This window comes from Podarcis raffonei, chromosome 1 (assembly GCF_027172205.1).
Source record: "Podarcis raffonei isolate rPodRaf1 chromosome 1, rPodRaf1.pri, whole genome shotgun sequence".
NCBI classification, from domain to species: Eukaryota; Metazoa; Chordata; class Lepidosauria; order Squamata; family Lacertidae; genus Podarcis; species Podarcis raffonei.
Genome location: NC_070602.1, coordinates 23,052,693 through 23,073,773, shown reverse-complemented (window position 1 = coordinate 23,073,773; position 21,081 = coordinate 23,052,693). Strand labels below are relative to the sequence as shown.

Below are 21,081 nucleotides of genomic sequence, written 5' to 3'. Positions count from 1 at the left end.
TTACAGAAGCCCAGAATTTGCCACCTGGGGGAAGCTGCTTCACCTTGCCCGATGCCAGAGATGGCTTGGTTTTTTTTAAAAAAAAATATTGAAAAGGAAAAGATGTATGAGAGAGGACCTAGATACAAACAGAGACTGGGGAAGCCTCCTTCATTATGTGTATCTAAACCAGAATAAAAACAAAAAATGGACAGGCAGCAATGTGCCAAACCACCCCATGTCACTTACTATCAGAGAGATCTGTGCTCTTTGACAGCTGCTCCAGTTCCCTGCCCAGGTGGGCAGACTCGTTCATGCTTTGCTTCTGTGCAATTTCCAGCACCATATTCTCTTCCAGCAGCTCCTCAATTCTCTTCTTGTCCGTATCCCTGTCCTAGTGGAGAAGGGGCAACACAGAAAGACATAACAATAATCCAGCTTGGAGACTTAGCATTTATACCTAACAAAGGCTGCTATGTACTAAAGACAACGATGGACAATTTTTTAATCCTGCTGTATGTGGGGAGCTATAGTCTCTCCAGCCAAACTGCTCACAGGGAGAATCCCCAGCATGACCATGATATCATTGGTGGGAGAATATTTGGCCCTCAGGCTGAAGAACTGGGCATTTCATTCTGGAGGAAAGACGTGTATTGTCGTAGCTCTCACTCAATAATAATAATAATAATTAGTTTTTAAAGGAAAATTCCCATTGATAACCATACCAGCTCTATGTCATGAAGCTTGGATTTCAGCTGCAAGTTTTCCTTTTCAGCTTCATGCAATTTATCACCACGAGCTCTTGCTATCATCAGCTGCTCTTCCAGCATTGTCTTTGTTTCCATTAATATGATGTTGTCTTCTCTAAGCTCCTGAAAATGGCAAATTCACAAAGTAAAGGATAGGGTTTCATTGAGGTTTCAAATGGCAGGTAATTTTAATACAGTGGTACCTCAGGTTACATACGCTTCAGGTTACATACGCTTCAGGTTACAGACTGCGCTAACCCAGAAATATTACCTCAGGTTAAGAACTTTGCTCCAGGATGAGAACAGAAATCGTGCAGCGGCGCAGCGGCAGCAGGAGGCCCCATTAGCTAAAGTGGTGCTTCAGGTTAAGAACAGTTTCAGGTTAAGAACAGACCTCCGGAACGAATTATGTACTTAACCCGAGCTACCACTGTATACTGAAATTTAATCTTCGTGTGATGCAACATCATTCTTGAATTAAAAGACTTTTGTTTTCCTAGCAGAAGTTTGACTTCCGAGAATCACAAGTCAAGGCCACTTTTGATATGGAAATTGTAGAAAGACAGAAATAACTTGCAGAGCAGGAAAATCCATATGTTAAAGCCATTAACTAGATAACAAATGAAATGCTAAAGTTAACTGGCATCCTTCAAAAGAATGAACCAATATTAAAATCCTTCCATCTCATTTTCATGAGAAAGATGAAGACAAAACAACTACCATGACTTAGCACCAAAAGATATGTTATACAACAGCCACATGCAATAGCTTGATACCCTTAGGAGGAGAAGCTTTGCTGTGGGGAAGGGACAGAGGCCCTGCTTCCCCTGCTCAAATGTATTACAGAAACGCTCTGCTTCCTCTCAGAGTCGTCTTTGCAAGGCCAACATGTGTTTAGAACCTTTTTTAAGGGAACTTTGCAACAAGGAGGCAGGTCAGCCTAAGCTTACATGAGGCTGTAGTGCAATATTTAGCTCTGTATTTGCAGCGTACTCCTAAACACACGTACTTGGAAGAAAGTTCAATGGGCCTTACTCCCAAGTAAGTGTGCACAGAGCTGCAGTCTGATACTTGTTTTACATAGTATTAAACAGGTTAAAGCACTTGAAAGAACAGCACACATCTAATCCTTAATTAGTTCTGAAAAGAATCAGTGAATGTGTTGAAGGTTTAACGGTTGGTCAAATCAATAGGTCAGCCTGGACATCATGGTAATAAATAATGGTTTACTGTGTCAAGAAAGAGTCACAGCAAGTCTCGGGCTCATGCCCTCCCCCTCCCTTTCCAGTTTGGTAAAAAAGGAAGGTGAAGGCATGAGCCTGAGGTTTGGTGTGCCTTATTCTTGACATGATGGTTTATCATGGTTTATCATGTCAGAAGTTAATATAAACCCTAAACTGTGCTTAATCCTAACTACAGTTGATTGCAACAAGACAGCTTAATAAAGCATGGTTTAAAGCTGACTCGGCCACAGTTTGTTGGAATCAGATGAAATTCTGCTTTAGGTGGCCTGTATCATTCGCACAGTGAAACCATTGTTCAAACTATGCCTACAAGCAACATTTTAATTGAAATAATTATTCCACAAAACTATAAAGCTGCAAGTCAGAGCCTGGAAAATGTACCCTGTGGCATTGACCTCAAAGGGCACTTAGCTGCAAATCATATTTGTGTTAGGTAAGCAATAAAAGACAAACAATGCCTGCCTAAAGATTTATTCTCTACTTTTAATTAACAAAAAAGCCATTAATCACAATTTCTTTGGTAACTAACTAAAACAACTGCACAGATGACTTCATAGCTTGGGCGGTGGGGGGTGTGTGTGTGTGAATAGTACAGTTTAGTATTAAAACACCACTCTCTGTGTGCATTTTTAAAAACTGCATACTGGTATTCATTTTTATTCCACTCACTTCTCATTTTCTTCTGGGGAATCTTGAGTGGTGTTTGCAGCAGGGGACTCAAGCAGAGATTCCCTAGCTTCTGAAAGAATCCAGTCTCCAGGAGCAGCATGGTACTCAATGCAGAGGAATGCCATGGCATATTTATGACGGGCTGGAATCTCCTCCTCAGAGGAAATGCACTAACACTGCTCTTCTGTGCATTATTAGCACACACTACATTGGGATTACACAGCAGGACGGCCTACAGACCACATGCACCTTGCTGCTTCCTGGAAGGCTTGTCAAATTGAAACAGAACTCGGTTACTTTCTCAAAATGAAGCAACCATGGATGGCAAAAGCAGCGCTCATGGGTATAGCACTGTTTTGAGAGAAACACGCTCCTTTAGCATTCAATTTTATGAAGAGGAGTGAGGGCCACAGACTTTTCTACAGGTGAGAGAAGCGCCCTCGAATTCTGACAGGCTCAACACTAATGCCTCACAATTCCAACTATTACCAGTGAAAACACAAACGTAAATGTCCTCTGCTGTCAGGCTGGTATAGGCAGTCATATGGAGACAAGGGAGATTTAAGATTTCCGCAGCTTTAAGGGGAGGCAACCCTGGGCTGAAGCGATGGCTAGAGCGATGACTCCGCCATCTTGTCCCCTCAGTTCTTCCTGCTTGTCAGAACTTGCTGTGGAGCAGAAGAGGCAGCAACTGGGGATGTAGTTTGAGCCGCAGGCTGGAACAGGACTCACTCCTCCCTAATCCTATTTGCCACCATGTTTTCCTAGGGACCATTTCAAGGGTGAGGTACATACTAGGGTTGAAGGAGAGGCATACCAGTTGTTGGGGATGGTGAGCAGGAGCAGACATTGCACGTTGGACCTGCATGTGGGCTTCCTGTAGGCATCTGGCTGACCATCGTGGGAAACAGAATGCACCTTTATTACATATTTTTGAGATCGTTTATTATATTAAGCGGTACCTCAGGTTACATACGCTTCAGGTTACAGACTCCGCTAACCCAGAAATAGTGCCTCAGGTTAAGAACTTTGCTTCAGGATGAGAACAGAAATTGTGCTCCGGCGGCGCAGCGGCAGTGGGAGGCTCCATTAGCTAAAGTGGTGCTTCAGGTTAAGAACAGTTTCAGGTTAAGAACGGACCTCCGGAACAAAGTAAGTTCTTAACCCGAGGTAAAGGTTAAAGGGACCCCTGACTATTAGGTCCAGTCGTGGCCGACTCTGGGGTTGCGGCGCTCATCTCGCTTTATTGGCCGAGGGAGCCAGCGTACAGTTTCCAGGTCATGTGGCCAGCATGACTAAGCCGCTTCTGGCGAACCAGAGCAGTGCACGGAAACACCGTTTACCTTCCCGCTGGAGCAGTACCTATTTATCTACTTGCACTTTGACATGCTTTCGAACTGCTAGGTTGGCAGGAGCAGGGACCGAGCAACAGGAGCTCACCCCGTCACGGGGATTCGAACCGCCGACCTTCTGATTGGCAAGTCCTAGGCTCTGTGGTTTAACCCACAGCGCCACCCGTGTCCCTTTAACCCGAGGTACCACTGTACATTTTTAAAATATATCTAAATACATAAACTCCTGGTTAAAAATCTGACTTGCCTCCATCCGTGCTTTGTAGAAATCCACATCGTGCAGTTTCTCTTTACACCGGACCAGCTCCATTTCAAGCCTCTCCACTCTGTTTGCTTTTTCTCTTAAGGAATCCAGTTCATCTCTATAGGCCCGAGCAGAGCGGGCATCTGCCATGAGGTTAATGTTCTGAGTTAAAACAAAAACCAAAAAAAGGGAAAAAAACTAGCACAGCAAATTTTTAAAACACTTTAATGTTGGACACTCATTTTATCTGTTTATGTAGAAACATGTCCCGTCCCCGTCCCCGTATCCACCTCCCCTAAAAAATGGCTTGCAACACTAAAATATACATATAATGAAAAGAACTCCATGAAATGCACTAAACCACCATAAGAAAATGCCAAAGCCATAAAAAAGGGGGAGGGCATTGCGATGGACGGGTGCCACCCCTGGAAAAAAAACATACTTCCTGTTTATTTCATTATTTATTTTAAAGCATTTCTAGGCTGCTTGATATTTAAAAAACATATACCATAAGTGATATCCAAAAATACAGCATAAAAATAATAGATCAGTATCACAAAGTCTATAGTCCTCTGCCACCACCGCTCCACAGCAACGGGAAACCTTGAGCATACGGTTCTGAACATGGAGTTTCTATGTAGCTAACATGACTAAGAGTCACTAACAGACTTCTCCTCCATGAATCTGGTTCATTCCTTTTTAGTCATTTAAGCAACTGCTTTGTCCACCACATCCTCTGACAGTTAACTTTTGGCATTCTGTGCTTCAGGTAAAACTATCTGCTTAAGTTCTGAGTAACATGAATGCTTGCATACTTAATAGAAATAGGCCAAAAGAATTTAAGAGCGGCATTTCGGTAACAGTTGTTCAACAGCGGTACAGATTCCCTTGGAAGGCCATGGATTCTCCTTCATTTGAGGTTTTTAAGCAGGGGTGGAATGGTCATCAGTCATGGATGCTTTAGGTGAGATTCTTGCATCACAGGGGGTTGGACTAGGTAAGGTAAAGGGTTAAGGACCCCTGGACAGTTAAGTCCCGTCAAAGGCGACTATGGGGTGCGGTGCTCATCTTGCTCTTCAGGCTGAGGGAGCAGGTGTTTGTCCACAGACAGCTTTCCGGGTCATGTGGCCAGCATGACTAAACTGCTTCTGGCGCAACGGAACACCATGACAGGAACCAGAGCGCACGGAAACACCGTTTACCTTCCCGCCGGGCAGTACCTATTTATCTATTCACACTGGTATGCTTTTGAACTGCTAGGTTGGCAGGAGCTGGGACAGAGCAACAGGAGCTCACCCTGTCGTGGGGATTTAATCTTGTATGGCTGGAATGTAGCCACATTCCATTGCTCCACCCACTTTTGCTCTGGCCCCACCCACCACCGGCAAGAGGTTCTCACAAAGGAATGCTGCTCTTTGGCTGAAAAATGGTTCCCCATCTCTGAACTGAATAGCTGTAGATTTCCTTACCTCTTGCTTTATTTTCTGCAGTTCCATGACCAGCTGATCTACTTCATGTCTAGTGTCAACAAGTTGCTCTGATTTTTCTTCCCTGAAGAGTTCATAAAAGTTGGTTAACATCTTGCCACATTAGTCCCAAGAACCATTAATCCACTGTGAATATCCCAGCAAGACACATATCTAGGCCTAGATGAGAAATGTGGTACAATTCAAGTTCTCTTGTTGCTAATTTACCAAATTTAGCAAGCACCACATACCACTAAAAAGCAGTTTCAAACTGCAGTATTTTTAAAAAGTCATCTAATTTTCCAGTTTATCCATTACCAACCAAGAACAAAAAAAATGTATACATCAAAAAATAAAGAGAATCAACAGTAACAACGACGCATGGGAAGGGGTAAGTAAAAACAGAAAAAGAAAAGAAAAAGAGGCAAGGCAAAATAAGGCTATCTGGTGTTATATCTTCATGGTGCTTTTTTTAAAGAACTCAGTGCCATCTCTACCATTAGGCAGAGTGGGACAGCTGGCTCAGGCTGCAGGTGCCGAGGAGAGGAAAGAGCTGTGTGCTGCACATAGCCTGGTATGCATGCCCCTCCACCCCAAGCTAACCAGCTGCCTTCAAGTGCAGTTGAGGCTGCTGTCCCACTGCTAGTGTCAAAAAAAGGCTCAGCTCCCAGTGTTGCCAGATTCCATACATGAACTGAAGTGGGTGTGGGGTGCCAAATCGCCCTTTGCCCCGGCCAGCAAAATGTATTGGGCTGGTCCTGCTAAAACTGCACACAGGGAAACAGCAGGACCATGAATAAAGACGTGCATCTTTGTTAGCACATGAGTAGTTAGGACTCAGCGTCATGGGCTGTTGCTGGTGAGGGTTGGGAGATGCAGGTGTGGCAAGATAATGCAGCTTCTGGCAGCAGCCATGTCAAGTGAGATGTGGCCTTCTGCCCTGAAGCATATAGAGGCAGGAAAAGCCGCCTTGCCATCTATCTGTGTCACGTGATCATTCAAATATTAACAGCGACAACTTCCACCACTTTCCGTCTTCTTTTCTCTATATACTAGGGTTTCCCAAACTTGGGTCTCCAGCAGTTTTTGTACTACAATTCCCATCATCCCTGAGGAGGGGTCCTGCTAGTTAGGGAAGATGGCAGTTGTAGTCCAAAAAACAGCTGGAAATCCAAGTTTGGGAAACCCTGGTATATACATTTTTAAGAATGCAGACTGTGTGAAGGTAAGAAAATGTAGTGGGTTGATGAGCAAGTGTGCAAAAGCAGACGTGTGTTGTGGAAAACAAATGAACCCCGAAGTGCTTTCTTCAGGAAGGCAGCAGGGGAGACTGAGCGCCCTGTTCTGTAAGTGCAGCTAAATGTAGGACTTACCAGTACTGATCAATACAGTGGTACCTCGGGTTAAGAACTTAATTCGTTCTGGAGGTCCGTTCTTAACCTGAAACTGTTCTTAACCTGAAGCACCACTTTAGCTAATGGGGCCTCCCACTGCCGCCGCATGATTTCTGTTCTCATCCTGAAGCAAAGTTCTTAACCCGAGGTACTATTTCAGGGTTAGCGGAGTCTGTAACCTGAAGCGTCTGTAATCTGAAGCGTCTGTAACCCAAGGTACCACTGTACACTGAAGCTAAATGCTACAGACTGTGCATGCAGTTCTGTGTTATCGAAGGCCACCAAAAGGCCAATAGTTCTCCAGCAGCTCCAGGGGCTTAGTGTCAGTACTTACAGCTCCTGCCTGATCCTCCTTAGTTTAGCCTTTGTGTCTGCCAGCTCCACAGACAGATGCTGTTTGTCCTCATTGGAGAGGCGGCTGGCTGGGTTTGGCGAAGAGGCTGGGCTGGAAGTTTTTAAAGGGCTGGGCGGCTGTTGGGATTGCAGGTAATCTCTCTCCTGAGTGAGATCCACAATGAGCTGGGAACAAACAAACAAAAAAAACAACCCATGTGAAGAATACAGCTTGCACATAGCTCCATTCCTAAAAGGATCTCAGACCACTTTATGAAAGTCAATGACTTTATAGAAAGATTTGGACACAGAAAGCTTTAATTGCACAAGCACAGAAAACAAGTATGTAATGGGGCCAAAGGTTCCCCACATTCATGGCAAGCCATAATTCGGCTTGTTGCGATGTGCAAAGCAGACCACTACGTCCCCATGCAACTGTCACACCTCTTTTTCTGTGCACACATATGGTAGAAAGCTGTACATTGTCTAAAGTGAGTGCACAGCCAGTGAAATAGACAAATGCACAATGATCAGAAGTCACGGTCCACCAAGGACCATGTAGTAGTAGTAGTTGTTGTTATTATTAGTAGTTAATAGTAGCATTTTAACTTATGAACCACCCTTCACCCTAAGGTCTCAGGGCAGCTTACAGCAATTTAAAATACATTAAAAGGAGTCTGAAAACTTAACGATTAAAAAATGCAACCACAAAACAAGGGTGGGTCTGAAAATACACATCTCAGCAGTTGACGGCTGGAGCTAAGAGTGCAGGGTACTTGCCAATTCCTACATGGAATTATTTTTCGTTCAGAGTTCTGTAAACTTTTGAAGTGGTTGTTGAGATGGCTTATTATACAATTTGAGAACTATAACAACGTCATACGTCCTTAGGCTTCTTGGCCTTTTTCCTAGGCTAACGAATCCCAATCTCTTTTTGAGATCTGGGGAAATCTGCCCCTTCTCTTCTTTCCAGTTACTACAATATAAGATGCTTCCTTATAAAGACCTTTATGTTAATGTAAACTGCTTCGTATTTGATGTACAGCTTCTAACAAACACAGTATGGAAAATAATATTGAGATACATTTACAACAGCATGGGGGCAGCGGCCTTTACACTGTTTCCTAAAAATTCCATATTTGAACATAAAAAGACCAAGCTGGGCATGAGAAAGGGTCTTGTCATCCCTTACCCAAACCTACAGTGATATGCAGCAGATGCAGATTTACCACATGAAATGAAGATCTGCCTCAAATATGTACATTGGGGTTGTTAAGTTGTGGGTGAACATATCAGACAACACAGTGATTCTTCAAACAGCTATTGTTTATTCACAGGCCAGAACAGAACAGAACTGAAGGCTTCAGTCGGCCTGCTTATATAGAGCTCCAGTACAACGTAACTGTAACAATTTTCTAAAACTATCCAATCACTGAATGTCACTTTCGATCCCTTATTTGCATAACTATCTACAGTATCCCCCTGCTGGCCCAGGGTGAGAACTTCAGTACATAACGGGGGGGGGGGGGGAGAGAACTGACTGGCACCTTGCAGCTTATCTCCTGCCTGCACTCTTTTCTCTCTACTGAGTTCCGATACCAGGACTGCACCCAACTGAAAAGTGTCAGGGGGAGGGGAAGAGCTAGGCTGGATCTAGACACATCAAAAAAAGTTTTGCGAAAAAGTGTTGTAAACCTCATAATGGGAAATCACATTGTCAAAAAAATGGGATTCCACAGCGCCATCTGGTGTCACGGTATTACAACCGGTATTACAATAGCTTAAAACTATTTTTCTTTACTAATGTAGCTGAGTCCCTAGACTGTGGAGAGGCAAGATGAGAGAGAGAGAGCACTCACCCACATGTCCTTCTGCTCTTAAAACCAGCCCTCTCATGATCCCTGATGTGATCAGGACAGATCCACATTTACAAGTTGGGCCCTACTGCTATCACATCTAGCCTGGCCCAAGTGTATTTGGCAAGAATCAGGAGGAAGGCTTTTTAGGGAGTCAGAACACAGAGCAAGGTGGTTAAATTGTGTTCTGTGCCACTTCAGACTGCAGATGGAGGCTGTTTTGTTTTGTTTTGTTATTTTATGCATAGTCCTGCACACAAAAAGCTCTCTGCCTGCAGTAATGCATGTAAAAGAGAGAACTCCCTTCTCCCAGACGCGCTACTTTATCTCACATGCCCAACAGCAATAAGCAATAATCATGATACAGCAAAGAAAGCAGACACTTGCTGGTACTGCACAGATAAACTCCAGGCCTTTCTTGAGCTGTTTATTGGACTCACTGGATAATTTTACCTGGGGAAGCATTCGAAAGTAATGATCCTGCCCACACCTGCAGTCTGAAATGGCACAGCCCAAAACTTTATCGCCTCATTCTGCATATTATGTAGAACACCTCAGACACAAGGTGAGCCAAGCAGAAACATCAAAGATTTCAGTACATCTGGCACAGTTTTTAACTAGGAAGCTGCGCTCTTCATGTTATGGAAACATGCAGGTGGAAAACTTGCATTGTTTATTAAGACCATGGCCGAGAGAAACAGAGGCTTTATTTATTAATTTAAAAAGACAGGCCCCAAACGGCCAGTACTTGAAAGAAGAGATCAATATAAGAGCAAAAGGTTAACAGAAAAAGGAAAGTCTAGCACAATACTTCAAACAAACTGCATTGTCTTTAACATAAATAAAAAGCAATTCAAGATACATTATCCATACCTCTGTGCACTCATCTCTCTCATCGATCAGCCTCTTGAGATGGAAAACCATATTTCTGGAAAGAGACTCGAGTTCTTCTGGAGCCATATCTGGGAGCTCTAGCCACTGCAAGTCAAATACATTCTCCTGGTTATGGGTTACCTGAAATGAAGAAAGAAAAAAGCAGGAGATTTGTCTCTTTTTTGGAAGCTGAGCATGAGTTTTGCCTGAAGAGCAGCCTCACTCAAACAACCGTCACCTCCGACCTTTGGCCCATGCTGGCTGGTTTTGATGACAGCTGCAGTCCAAGACATTTGGAGAGCAGCAAGGCTGGGGAAGGCTGCTGCACACTAAGATCTGCAATTCTATTAGGCTGATTCTGCAAACATTGAGTCCCATTGAGTCCAACAGGACTGTTTCCTGTAAATAATGCCTAGGATTGCAAGTTAATATTCACATTCCAACAGACTCCCATAGTAATTGCTGCATTAGCTAATACCATATTTGCCTATATCATATGAGACCTTTTATATCATGGGTAAGCAAACTAAGGCCCGGGGGCCGGATCCAGCCCAACCGCCTTCTAAATCCGGCCCACGGATGGTCCGGGAATCAGCGTGTTTTTGCATGAGTAGAATGTGTGCTTTTATTTAAAATTCATCTCTGGGTTATTTGTGGGCCTGCCTGGTGTTTTTACATGAGTAGAATGTGTGCTTTTATTTAAAATGCATCTCTGGGTTATTTGTGGGGCACAGGAATTCATTCATTATTTTTTTTCAATATATAGTTTGGCCCCCCACAAGGTCTGAGGGACCAACCCCCTGCCAAAAAAGTTTGCTGACCCCTGATTTATATTGCTTTGGCAAATGACTCTTCTTGAAATTGAAACTGTTGGCTTCCGCACAAATGTAAATTCCAATGAATGCAGAAAATGCTTCAAATCGTAGCTATCTAGAGGCAGGACAATAGCCTCACAAAGATTGCATCCTACCATTTTGGAAAAACAGTTTGGTGACAATCAGAAACTTAACCATCCTCCTCCTCCTATTTGCCAGGGATTAAAGTGAATAATTCCAGTTTAGAGAACCATTAGTATCATTAAAAGCTTCTTGAGACACTAGCCTGGTTTGCACATCATGGCAAGTCAAACTATGGGTTATCCGGACTGTGTTTATGTGCTGGCTTCCCAGACAGGAGCTCACACCCACTTTGCTCATTCCCTGTCCTTTTAGTACAGCATAGCATGGAAGCTAAGCCAAAGTTTGATTCACTATGTCTTTCAAATTCAGAATCATGGTTAAGAGTTCTCCTTAACCGTGATCTAAATCATAGGATAAAGTTTGGCTACACATCATGGTTAAAGAGGCGAGGTCTTAACCGGGATCCTGGGTTTGGACAACATGCGAAGCGAAGTCTCTGCCTTCCCTTTTAAGCCAAATCTTACTCACATCTCAAAAGAAGGAGAGGAAGACTCACAAAGGATGGCAAAAACCTTTGGAAGTCTCTCCATTTCCCTTTTAAATCTCCTATCTCCTGCCTTAAACTGATTATTAAATCAGTCGGGCTGGCTTGGGCTGATGGAAACTGTAGAGAGACAACGTTTGGAAGGTACCAGTTTGCGGAATGATGATCTACACATATTTTCTTCCTCTAACATTAACACATAATAGTGATATTATAGACCAAATGCTGCATTATTATTTAAGAGTTGCTCCAGTTATTGTTTTTATGCCCATTTGAGTATCTTTCTTTTGCATTTCCCATTTATGGCCCTAATACAGACAGGAAAAGCAAAACATTCATGAGCCAGAAAGCCATGATACGAATGCCACCTGTACTCACAAACTCAATGAGAAGTTAGAGGAAAGTCCACTGGAACACAAGAGAACAGGAACAAAGGAGTTGAGAATCTTACCTCTTGAATATGAGAAACTATTGCAGCCTGAGTTTCAATATCTAGTTGCTTTATCCTTTCAATGAATTCTTCTTTTCTTTCACACTATCAAGAGGAACAAAAAAGGCACATCACATAATTGTTTACTGTGCACTGAAAATGCACTTTTTTATATATCCTGAACATTAGAGAGGGAATGATAAAACAAATGTTGCTGGGATATTTAATAGCTTGCATTGGTAATTAGCTTATTAGGTTTACTAATTATAACTATAGTACTAAATCAGGAGTAAGCTTACCTGCACAGCACAACCCAAAACTAGCAGAAGTAGCTTTTTAATTTCATCCATACTTTTCCCTAGGAGATGAAAAATGACTATTAAATATTAGAAAATCACTATGAAGATTATTAAAATGAAAAAGGTCAATGATTTTCTAACAACGTATCCTCAGCAACATAGCATTAAAAAGGCGGCATATCTCTACATTTCAATTGTGGTCACAGAACAAATTTTCTTTGCTTTTTAAAAGGAATGTTTCAGCTTTGAGATGATGTGTTTACAGTTCATAGCTCTTGTAGCTGTTAAGGAAAAAAAACCCAAACCTCATCACTGTGAATTCTTTTTAAAACTCAAAGTACAAGCTGGCACAATTAGCAGTATATATAAATATAAAACCAATGAAAGGCAATGGATTGTATTTCTGTGCTTGATGCAAATCAGTGCAAATTTATTTATTTTTGTAGCAACGCATAGATGATGTGAAACAAGTTTCTTTTCCCCAAGGTACCGCCGGCATGTGTGTTCCTATCTATTTGCTAAAAAAAAGAGAGAGAAAAGAAGCAGTTTTCTGTTTCAGCTGAGAATAAAGCGCCTTGACTCTTCACACAGCTTCTTTTAGATGTGATTAAAATGACTGCTGTTTCCCTGCAGTTTGTCCGCATGACGATAAAGGCGCCATGAAATATCACTGCCTTGATCTATACCAAATAATCAGACTCATTTCAAGAGATGTGAACACATAAAAGCTGCCTTACAGGAGATGTGTCACCTGCCCATCTATTATACTGCCATATAGTCCAACCAGCATCAGCTCTAAAAGATCTGCGGCATAAGTAGTTCCCTACCCTTGCCCTGGAAGGTTCTTTTAACTAGATATGAAGAAGAAGAGTTTGGATTTGATATGCCGCCTTTCACTCCCTTTAAGGAGTCTCAAAGCGGCTAACATTCTCCTTTCCCTTCCTCCCCCACAACAAACACTCTGTGAGGTGAGTGGGGCTGAGAGACTTCAGAGAAGTGTGACTAGCCCAAAGTCACCCAGCAGCTGAATGTGGAGGAGTGGAGACGCGAACCCGGTTCATCAGATTACGAGACTACCGCTCTTAACCACTACACCACTCTGGCTCTGCCAGGGGTTAAACCTGTAATGTCCTGAATGCAAAGTGGTACTTTCTATTCTAAATCCTCAGAACAAAATCAGTCTGTGGAGAATGGTTCAAGATCACCCATGAGCATCCTTGACCTAGTGGGTATCTGAACTCAAGTGTCTGGGTCAGAAAGGCGGGCGCTTGGAAGAGACTGTTCCTTCAGCAGTGAAGCAGCTTAGACTGAGAACTTAGAAAGAAAATGGAGGCCAGAGCCAGCTCAGCCATTAGGCAGACTGAGGTGGCTGCCTCAGGCGGCAGAAGCCCCTAAGGCAGCAGCCCTGTGGGCACTCCACCTGCCTCTGCCACCACTGAAGAAGCTGGCTGGAGATGATGGGAGATGATACACTACAACAACAGCTGGCCACCTAAGGTTGAAGAGCACTGTAAGTTTAGTGACAACTCTGAAGCTTGGCATGCTGTCTTCTGTGCTCCTGTGGCCCTGGGTGACATTGAGGCGGGCAGAATTTGAGAGTTGGCCAGGAACCCAGAAAGGTGGTCCTGGGACCTTCACTCCCAGGACCTCCTGCAAGTGTGAAAATCTGCTCAGGGGGCTCCTCCTCTAAGGAGACCTCAGGATTGAAGTCTGGGCAGGGCTGAACCCTGACACCAGGTCTTCAGTTCCAGCCCAACAAGCCAACTACTTCTTAGGCTTTCAAAAAAGCTACATACCTGGCCTATCAGTGCTACAACGGTGGTAGCCAAGGAGACTGGAGAGAGGCAGGCAAAAAGGAGAAACAGAAAGGGCTTCCCAGGCAAGCAGCTGCATCAGTTTCTTCCTCTGGACGTGTGCTTATCACTTACACTGCCACTCTGGACTTGAGTTCTGCCACCGGCAATGTCATTACATGAATGCCATTCACGTAAGTGAGATTCATTCAACATTTAAAGGTTGTTCCCCGCCCCCAATCTAAAGAAAGGCACCAAAATGTAAAGGGCTCCACAGACTTGTATATGCAAATGATTTCCACTCCCACCAAATAATTTGGGCCTCCCAGTGAGTTTAAGTGCACAAAAGCTGTTGTGTAGCTGCAGGTGAGATAGCTGATCTGCTTAAGTGCTTTCCTGGATCGGGGCCAAAGTGTGGAGCGACCATCACAATATCAAGTCTTTATTTTACAGAAAATGCTCCCCTGACCGTATTCTTGTACTACACTTCAATTATTCTTTTAAGACATGGATACAAAGACCCACGGGGCCCAGACCTGGAAAAAACAGTTTGCTGCAATAATAACATTTCTACATTTGCTATGGCTTTTTGTCTGTAGACGGTTATTGATTTATAAGCTTGCATGGATTGCACCCAGGTGGCAATGAAGACCTGGATACAGTGAAGCTTACATGGGTCTCTCATGTACTAGCTTGGGAACCAGTGGTCTACATTGACTAGCAGTGTCTCTCCAGGGTTTTCAGATTGGGGACAATTCCAGCCTAATCTGGAGATAACATGGATTGAACCTGGAACAATGTGCCTCCAAAGAAAATACTCTACCACTGAGCTACAGCCCTTTCCATGAGTAAGCCTTTGTCCAAAATAGTTGTCCCCTTGACTGTGCTAGTATATGATCCTATCTACAGGAAACTGGAATGGAGTCAATCAATTATGCTAATGTAGATTTAACAAAAGGACACAGTAACTGAACTACTACTAAACTCTGAGTGGAAATTCAGTATGGAAGGCGGGGACGACAACGACAAACTTTCACCATTAAAAAAGAAAATACTGGCAAGAGAAAAGGACTGTTTGTATTTCTTGCTTACCCTGGAGTATATTTTAAGAATTCATCCAATGTACATAAAATAGTTAAGTCCTTTGAACCGATTTCCAAGCCAAACTTTTTTTACAACATGCTTTAACACAATGTTGGCATGCTAAAGGGTCTTCCATATTACATTTCTATGGTTTGTTGCAATGTATAGCAGCATTGTATCTATCCAACTGTAATTCACTGGTTACAGTTCATTCTCCCACCCCAATTTCCCTCCAATACAAAGCTATTTAATACTGTTTCCCGCAATGCCCTCCTCAAAAGGTGGACTTTTCCACGCATGCAGACTGACCTTCACTAGCAGCTACTTTTAACACACAAAGATAAACTGTAGTTTAAGTAAAACGGGTGTGGGGAGAGCTATATACTAAAAGCACTTCAAAATTTACTGTATATTTTAAACACACGCAGCACACAGTGATTTCAAGCACAGCACTTATCACCAAAGAACCAAGAAAGCTTTGACTGATGTTGTATGATTATAAGGCTAAGTTAAGCAGAACTCCTCTGCTCTTCGCAGCTTCTCTTTGAATGACTGATGCTCAAGTGACAGATGGTACAAAAGAATTCTTATTAGACATTAATGGGAAACAATTGCAGGCAAGTAAAAAATGCAGCAGACATGCAGTGAAGTTGATGGCAGCTCTTTAAAAGATATCACCTGCTCCTGCCAAATGCTGATGAAGCTGATTGCATATCAAATGCTGCCTTGTATTACTTTGTTCCTATGCATTTTGCTGAGCACCATCGTATTTCATTATTTTAAGACCTGCTTAGTGCCTTCTTGTGCTGCATACCTGATAGGACCATGGCGTTTGGATAACGTACGCTTATCCTTCCAAGTACATTGCAGAACCGAACCAGGAAACATGGGCCACACAGTGGGTTAAACAAATATGCATAAACTGTTTGGTTCTGTCTAGACTGAGATTTCAAAGGGTTTTAGGAATCAAGCCACTGGTTCTGCATTAGACGGTGTAATCAAACTCCTATAATAAAATACACACTAGCATACCCATGTTAACTACTCTGCTTGATTAAGGTCTTATAAGCCTTTGTGCATGCTTAAAAAAGGAGAAAGCTGGGGTGCTTGATTCATTACATTGAGTAGTAAATATGCAGATTAAACGGATTATAAATGCATTCTTTCCATCACAATAAATTAAATTCAGGTTTACCATGTTATAAATTCTCTTCAGTTGTTTGCCATATGTATTCTGAATATTTGACTATATACTCCTTGTGTACCTGTGCTCGTAACTGCATAAAGTGCTTGTATTTTGCCAGGAGGGGAAGTCATGGCTACAAGTCATGGTGTTTATTTATTTATTTAGGGCATTTGTGGATTGCCATTTCTCCAAAGGAGCTCAGGGCACTATATACAACCAAACGTAAGAGCAAAATACATCAAACATCAATCAAAACATATACAGACCTAACTTTTTAACAACAAATCATTAAAACACGGACCCGCATACCAGTGGAAAGGATTGTAATCTCCAGTATCAAACATACCATGCCTCTGAAATATCAGTTGAAGGAGAAAACAATGGGCTGAAGCTCTTTGGGTGGTTACACTAGTGACGCCCTTCCCATTAGTGGCACCCTAATTATAGGATGCTCTCCCCACCAAAATATGACTGCCACAGTCATTCTTTGCATTTTGGCACTAGGTTAATAACCCATCTGCCTGGGCTTTTTAGCTATGTAATTCTTCAATTTACACTCAACAGGAAGCAGAACCAAGACACCTACTTCCGGGTTTGCAGCGTTCTTAATCCAAGTTGTTCATAAACTAAGCTGTTCTTAAACCAAGGTACCACTGTACTGTAGAGTTGGAAAAGACCACGAGGGTCCTCTGGTCCAACCCCCTGCAATGCAGGAGTCTTTTGCCCAACATGGAGCTTGGACCCACGACCCTGAGATTAAGAGTCTCATGGTCTTAAAAGAGTCTTAGCTGAGCTATATACATTTCTGAATGCCTGGGCCACTTGCACTCCCAATGTGATTGGCTGTCTGAACTTCTAAGCTGCAAATCACAACTCAGAGTTTAAGGGCCAATGGCAGAAGCCCAAATCCTGAAATGTTCTGTGATTGGCTATCATGTATCGAATCAGAACACAGGGGCTCAGAATCCTTAGTCCAGACTCAAGCTCAGGCAAACACAGACCACTGAATACATAACAATGCTACTGTAACCTGCCCTGGAATGATCTGGTGCAGGGAGGGTTTTAAAATGTTCTAAATAAATAAATATGGTGCTCATGTTCTGTTTCTGGGCTTCTCACTGGCCACTGGCCAGGGAGGCTAGACTAGATAGGTCTGCTCTTGTGTTCTTATTAAATTGATTTAAAACATTCTGCATGTATCATGCCATGGCTATGACCTTGCCCATGTAATTAAAAAAATTAAAATCCAGATTGGGGGGGGGGCGGAATGCAAGCACCTAAAATTTTTAATAAAAAAATAGCATCAATGTAATCTCAAATAGCCAAAGGAAGACTTTGCCCCACCCCCAAATTTACTACCTAATGAAAATGTAAATTGACTCATTTTCCTTCTTAACCTATTTATCTCTGGTGGCACTTAATGTTCAGTGCAAATTGATGTATCCCGCAATGGCTTTTCAGTACTTACAACTCCTTCCTGACTTTATTCATGCCTACTAATTTCATTTCAAGACAGTCGTGGAGGTGGGGGGGAAAGACCTTTTCTCCAAGTCATACAATCAGAAAAAAGTAAAGAATAAAAAAGCAGCATTATTGTTCTGAAGCTATATAGAAAAGGCCACTTTTAAAAGGAAGGAAAAATACAAAGGGAATGTACAGGAAGGACCTTCTGGAATGCCCTCCCTTGAATAAATTGGAAAGCCCTTCAAATGCCTCTTTGAAACTTGTCTGTTTAAACAAACTTCTCTGGACCCTGACTTTTAACTTCTTTTTTGTTTTGTTTCACACAGTACTGAGTTACATTTGTGATGGACAGTTCAGCTTTGTTTTTATCTTGTTTTCAGGAATTGTTATTGACCGCTGTATTTTTGTTGTTTTCCTGTAAACTTCTAAGGAGATCTTTATTATATTAAAATATTAATAAATAATAAGGAACTCCGATGGAATGGAATAATGGATCCAGAAGAGTTGCTGGAGGCCACATATACATTATTCCTTCAAGGTGCCCATCTGTGGTCTAGTCCCATATACATTATTTCTTTAAGTCACCCTTGGATTAACGCTCACGGGGGTGAAGTTAACAGGTTCACCATCCCCTATTTGCATGAAGAGAAACGAGCAAAGAGGAACGCTAATTAGATTCAGTGACAGAGCTGGCTAGTGCTAACACCCTCCTGGTCTGTACCATATGCCAAGCATAAAATAGCAGATTGACACATCTGAGAATGGCCCAGCCACAGCAGCCCTTCCGCATTGTCCTTTTAATGTCTAGATTTGCATTACCAAGATGCTGGCTCCGCAGCCCAGCTGAGACTGGTGAAACCATACCGATAATTAAATGGTAGTTGTGTGTGTGTTAAGTGCTGTCAGAAGGCATCAGCCAAGAGCCTTGGGAGACTTAAGTTCTCAGCCTAAATATTTAAACAGAAATTAAAGGGAGAGCTTGCATGGAAAGCTGTAGATCAGGAATCAGTTAACAATATCTGACAGGGCTGAATCGAGGAATCTGACGGCCAGCTGCTCTCCATTTGGTGTAAATGGCAATTCTTCAGCACCCACGTTTTACAGTTTCGGAAAAGGCAGACTACTTTTAAATTAGGTTTTGTATTATTAATATTGCAGTTACATTTATATCCTGCCTTTCCTCCAAGCAGCTCAAAGTAGCACATGTGGTTCTGTAAGGTAAGTTAGGCTGAGAGAGAGAGTGACTGGTCCAAGATTACCCCGTGAGTGCCACTGTGAAGTAAGGGATTCAAACCTGGGTTAACTTTAAGATCTTCCCTTTTCTTCATAGTACGTCAAGCAATGCATCTGTATCTATATCTAGCTCCTTCTCTGTCAATGTCTTTGTAGGGTTCATCTTGCCTACAGAAACTAAATCCCACAATAAACCAAGACTTTAAAGCATCACAGAACTTTTGGTATTTTAGGTGTGCACAAACAGCCAAGGCTCTTCAAAAAAATCGAACACAATGGCATTTCCCTTATTTTCTAAAAAATTCCACGGCAGCCCCTGTCACACTAGGTCACTGAGCCATTAAACCAAGGGATTTGCAGGAAGGCCATCTGCTCCCCACAGTGGGCCAAGTCCAGAGGGAATAAAACCTGTACTCTGGAAGCTGTGTTACATACAGTACAGGACCTGGACCCCTCACATTCACACAGGAAAGGGATGGCGAAAAACAGATGGTAGGATTGTTGTAGGAGGCCGAGAAAAAGAGATTAGCACACCAACAACAAAAGGATAGAAAGGTGAAGAAACAAAATGAGGGAGGGGAAAAGCCACAGGCTGGAAAAATGGGAGAAGACAGCAAGAGAACTTTGGTTTAAAACAAAGACATTTGATTTATCTGGTTTGCCCCCTTAATAGATTTTTTCCCCTAAAGGACATTTGAGATTGCACAATAGGTGGCCCACAAATCTGCAGACACATTTCTTTGTAATGCCTTCTGTGTATGTTGTTGTTTAGTCGTTTAGTTGTGTCCGACTCTTCGTGACCCCATGGACCAGAGCATGCCAGGCACTTCTGTCTTCCACCGCCTCCTGCAGTTTGGTCAAACTCATGCTGGTAGCTTCGAGAACACTGTACAACCATCTTGTCCTCTATCGTCCCCTTCTCCTTGTGCCCTCCATCTTTCCCAACATCAGGGTCTTTTCCAGGGAGTCTTCTCTTCTCATGAGGTGGCCACAGTATTGGAGCCTCAGCTTCAGGATCTGTCCTTCCAGTGAGCACTCAGGGCTGATTTCCTTCAGAATGGATGGGTTTGATCTTCTTGCAGTCCATGGGACTCTCAAGAGTCTCCTCCAGCACCATAATTCAAAAGCATCAATTCTTCGGCGATCAGCCTTCTTTATGGTCCAGCTTTCACTTCCATACATCACTGCCGGGAAAACCATAGCTTTTACTATACGGACCTTCGTTGGCAAGGTGATGTCTCTACTTTTTAGGATGCTGTCTAGGTTTGTCATTGCTTCTGTGTATAGTCACCCTTACACATTTTCCGACTCAGTTTCTGGGCTGCCGTTGTGCCAGTGCTGTCCTCAGTGCCAGCCCATGCCATTTGGCTGTCAGGATTGGAGCTCAAATGAACCCACACACGGAAGCTGGTTACCATATATGTTTCTGTCTATACACATGTGTTCACAGAACTATCACATAGTGAAACTTATAATGGAAGCGACCACACACCACAGAGGCTATTGCAACGGACGTGATGACTATGGAAATAATGTTAAGGATAGGGCTGGATAGGAAGGGCATGTTAATTCATGTACTGGGTCATTAGATCGGTACCAGTTTCTTGTCATATGGTGGGCCTCTGGTTAATCTCATGTTTCTGAGATGTTCTTTGTGTGGAAAATCGGAAAAGTTCCCCTGGAAATGTAAAGATAGGCAATCCAATTACTATGGGATGGTGCTTGCCGATAGATGCTGGCCACATGACCCGGAAGCTGTACGCCAGCTCCCTCGACCAATAAAGCGAGATGAGCACCGCAACCCCAGAGTCGGCCACGACTGGACCTAATGGTCAGGGGTCCCTTTACCTTTACCTAAAATGCTCACAGAGATACTGTAACACTTTAAGTCGCTGAGCCAATGGCTATTCAGGTCTCACCAAAAACTGAGCATGGTCCCAATTTTTTTTATTGCCACATGGTATCTAAAAGGATGCAGGGGGGAAAAATCA

The 21,081-nt window shown here is 42.9% G+C and overlaps 1 protein-coding gene across 3 annotated transcripts in view; it reads right to left on the bottom strand.

The window, feature by feature from the left end:
* CCDC88C (coiled-coil domain containing 88C) overlaps positions 1–21,081 on the bottom strand; it is a 93,193-nt gene that overhangs the window by 36,185 nt on the left and 35,927 nt on the right. For 2 of the 3 annotated variants that reach the window (XM_053376934.1, XM_053376925.1), the window contains exons 1-2: positions 705–806; positions 229–373 (exon numbers count right to left, since the gene is read on the bottom strand). In XM_053376934.1, coding sequence (XP_053232909.1) covers positions 229–373; positions 705–791 — 232 coding nt within the window. In that variant the 5' untranslated portion in view covers positions 792–806. Of the gene's footprint in view, positions 1–228; positions 374–704; positions 852–4,240; positions 4,400–5,706; positions 5,789–7,431; positions 7,617–10,159; positions 10,301–12,053; positions 12,138–12,331; positions 12,391–21,081 lie in introns of those variants that run through there. The other variant, XM_053376944.1, reaches the window with a different exon arrangement.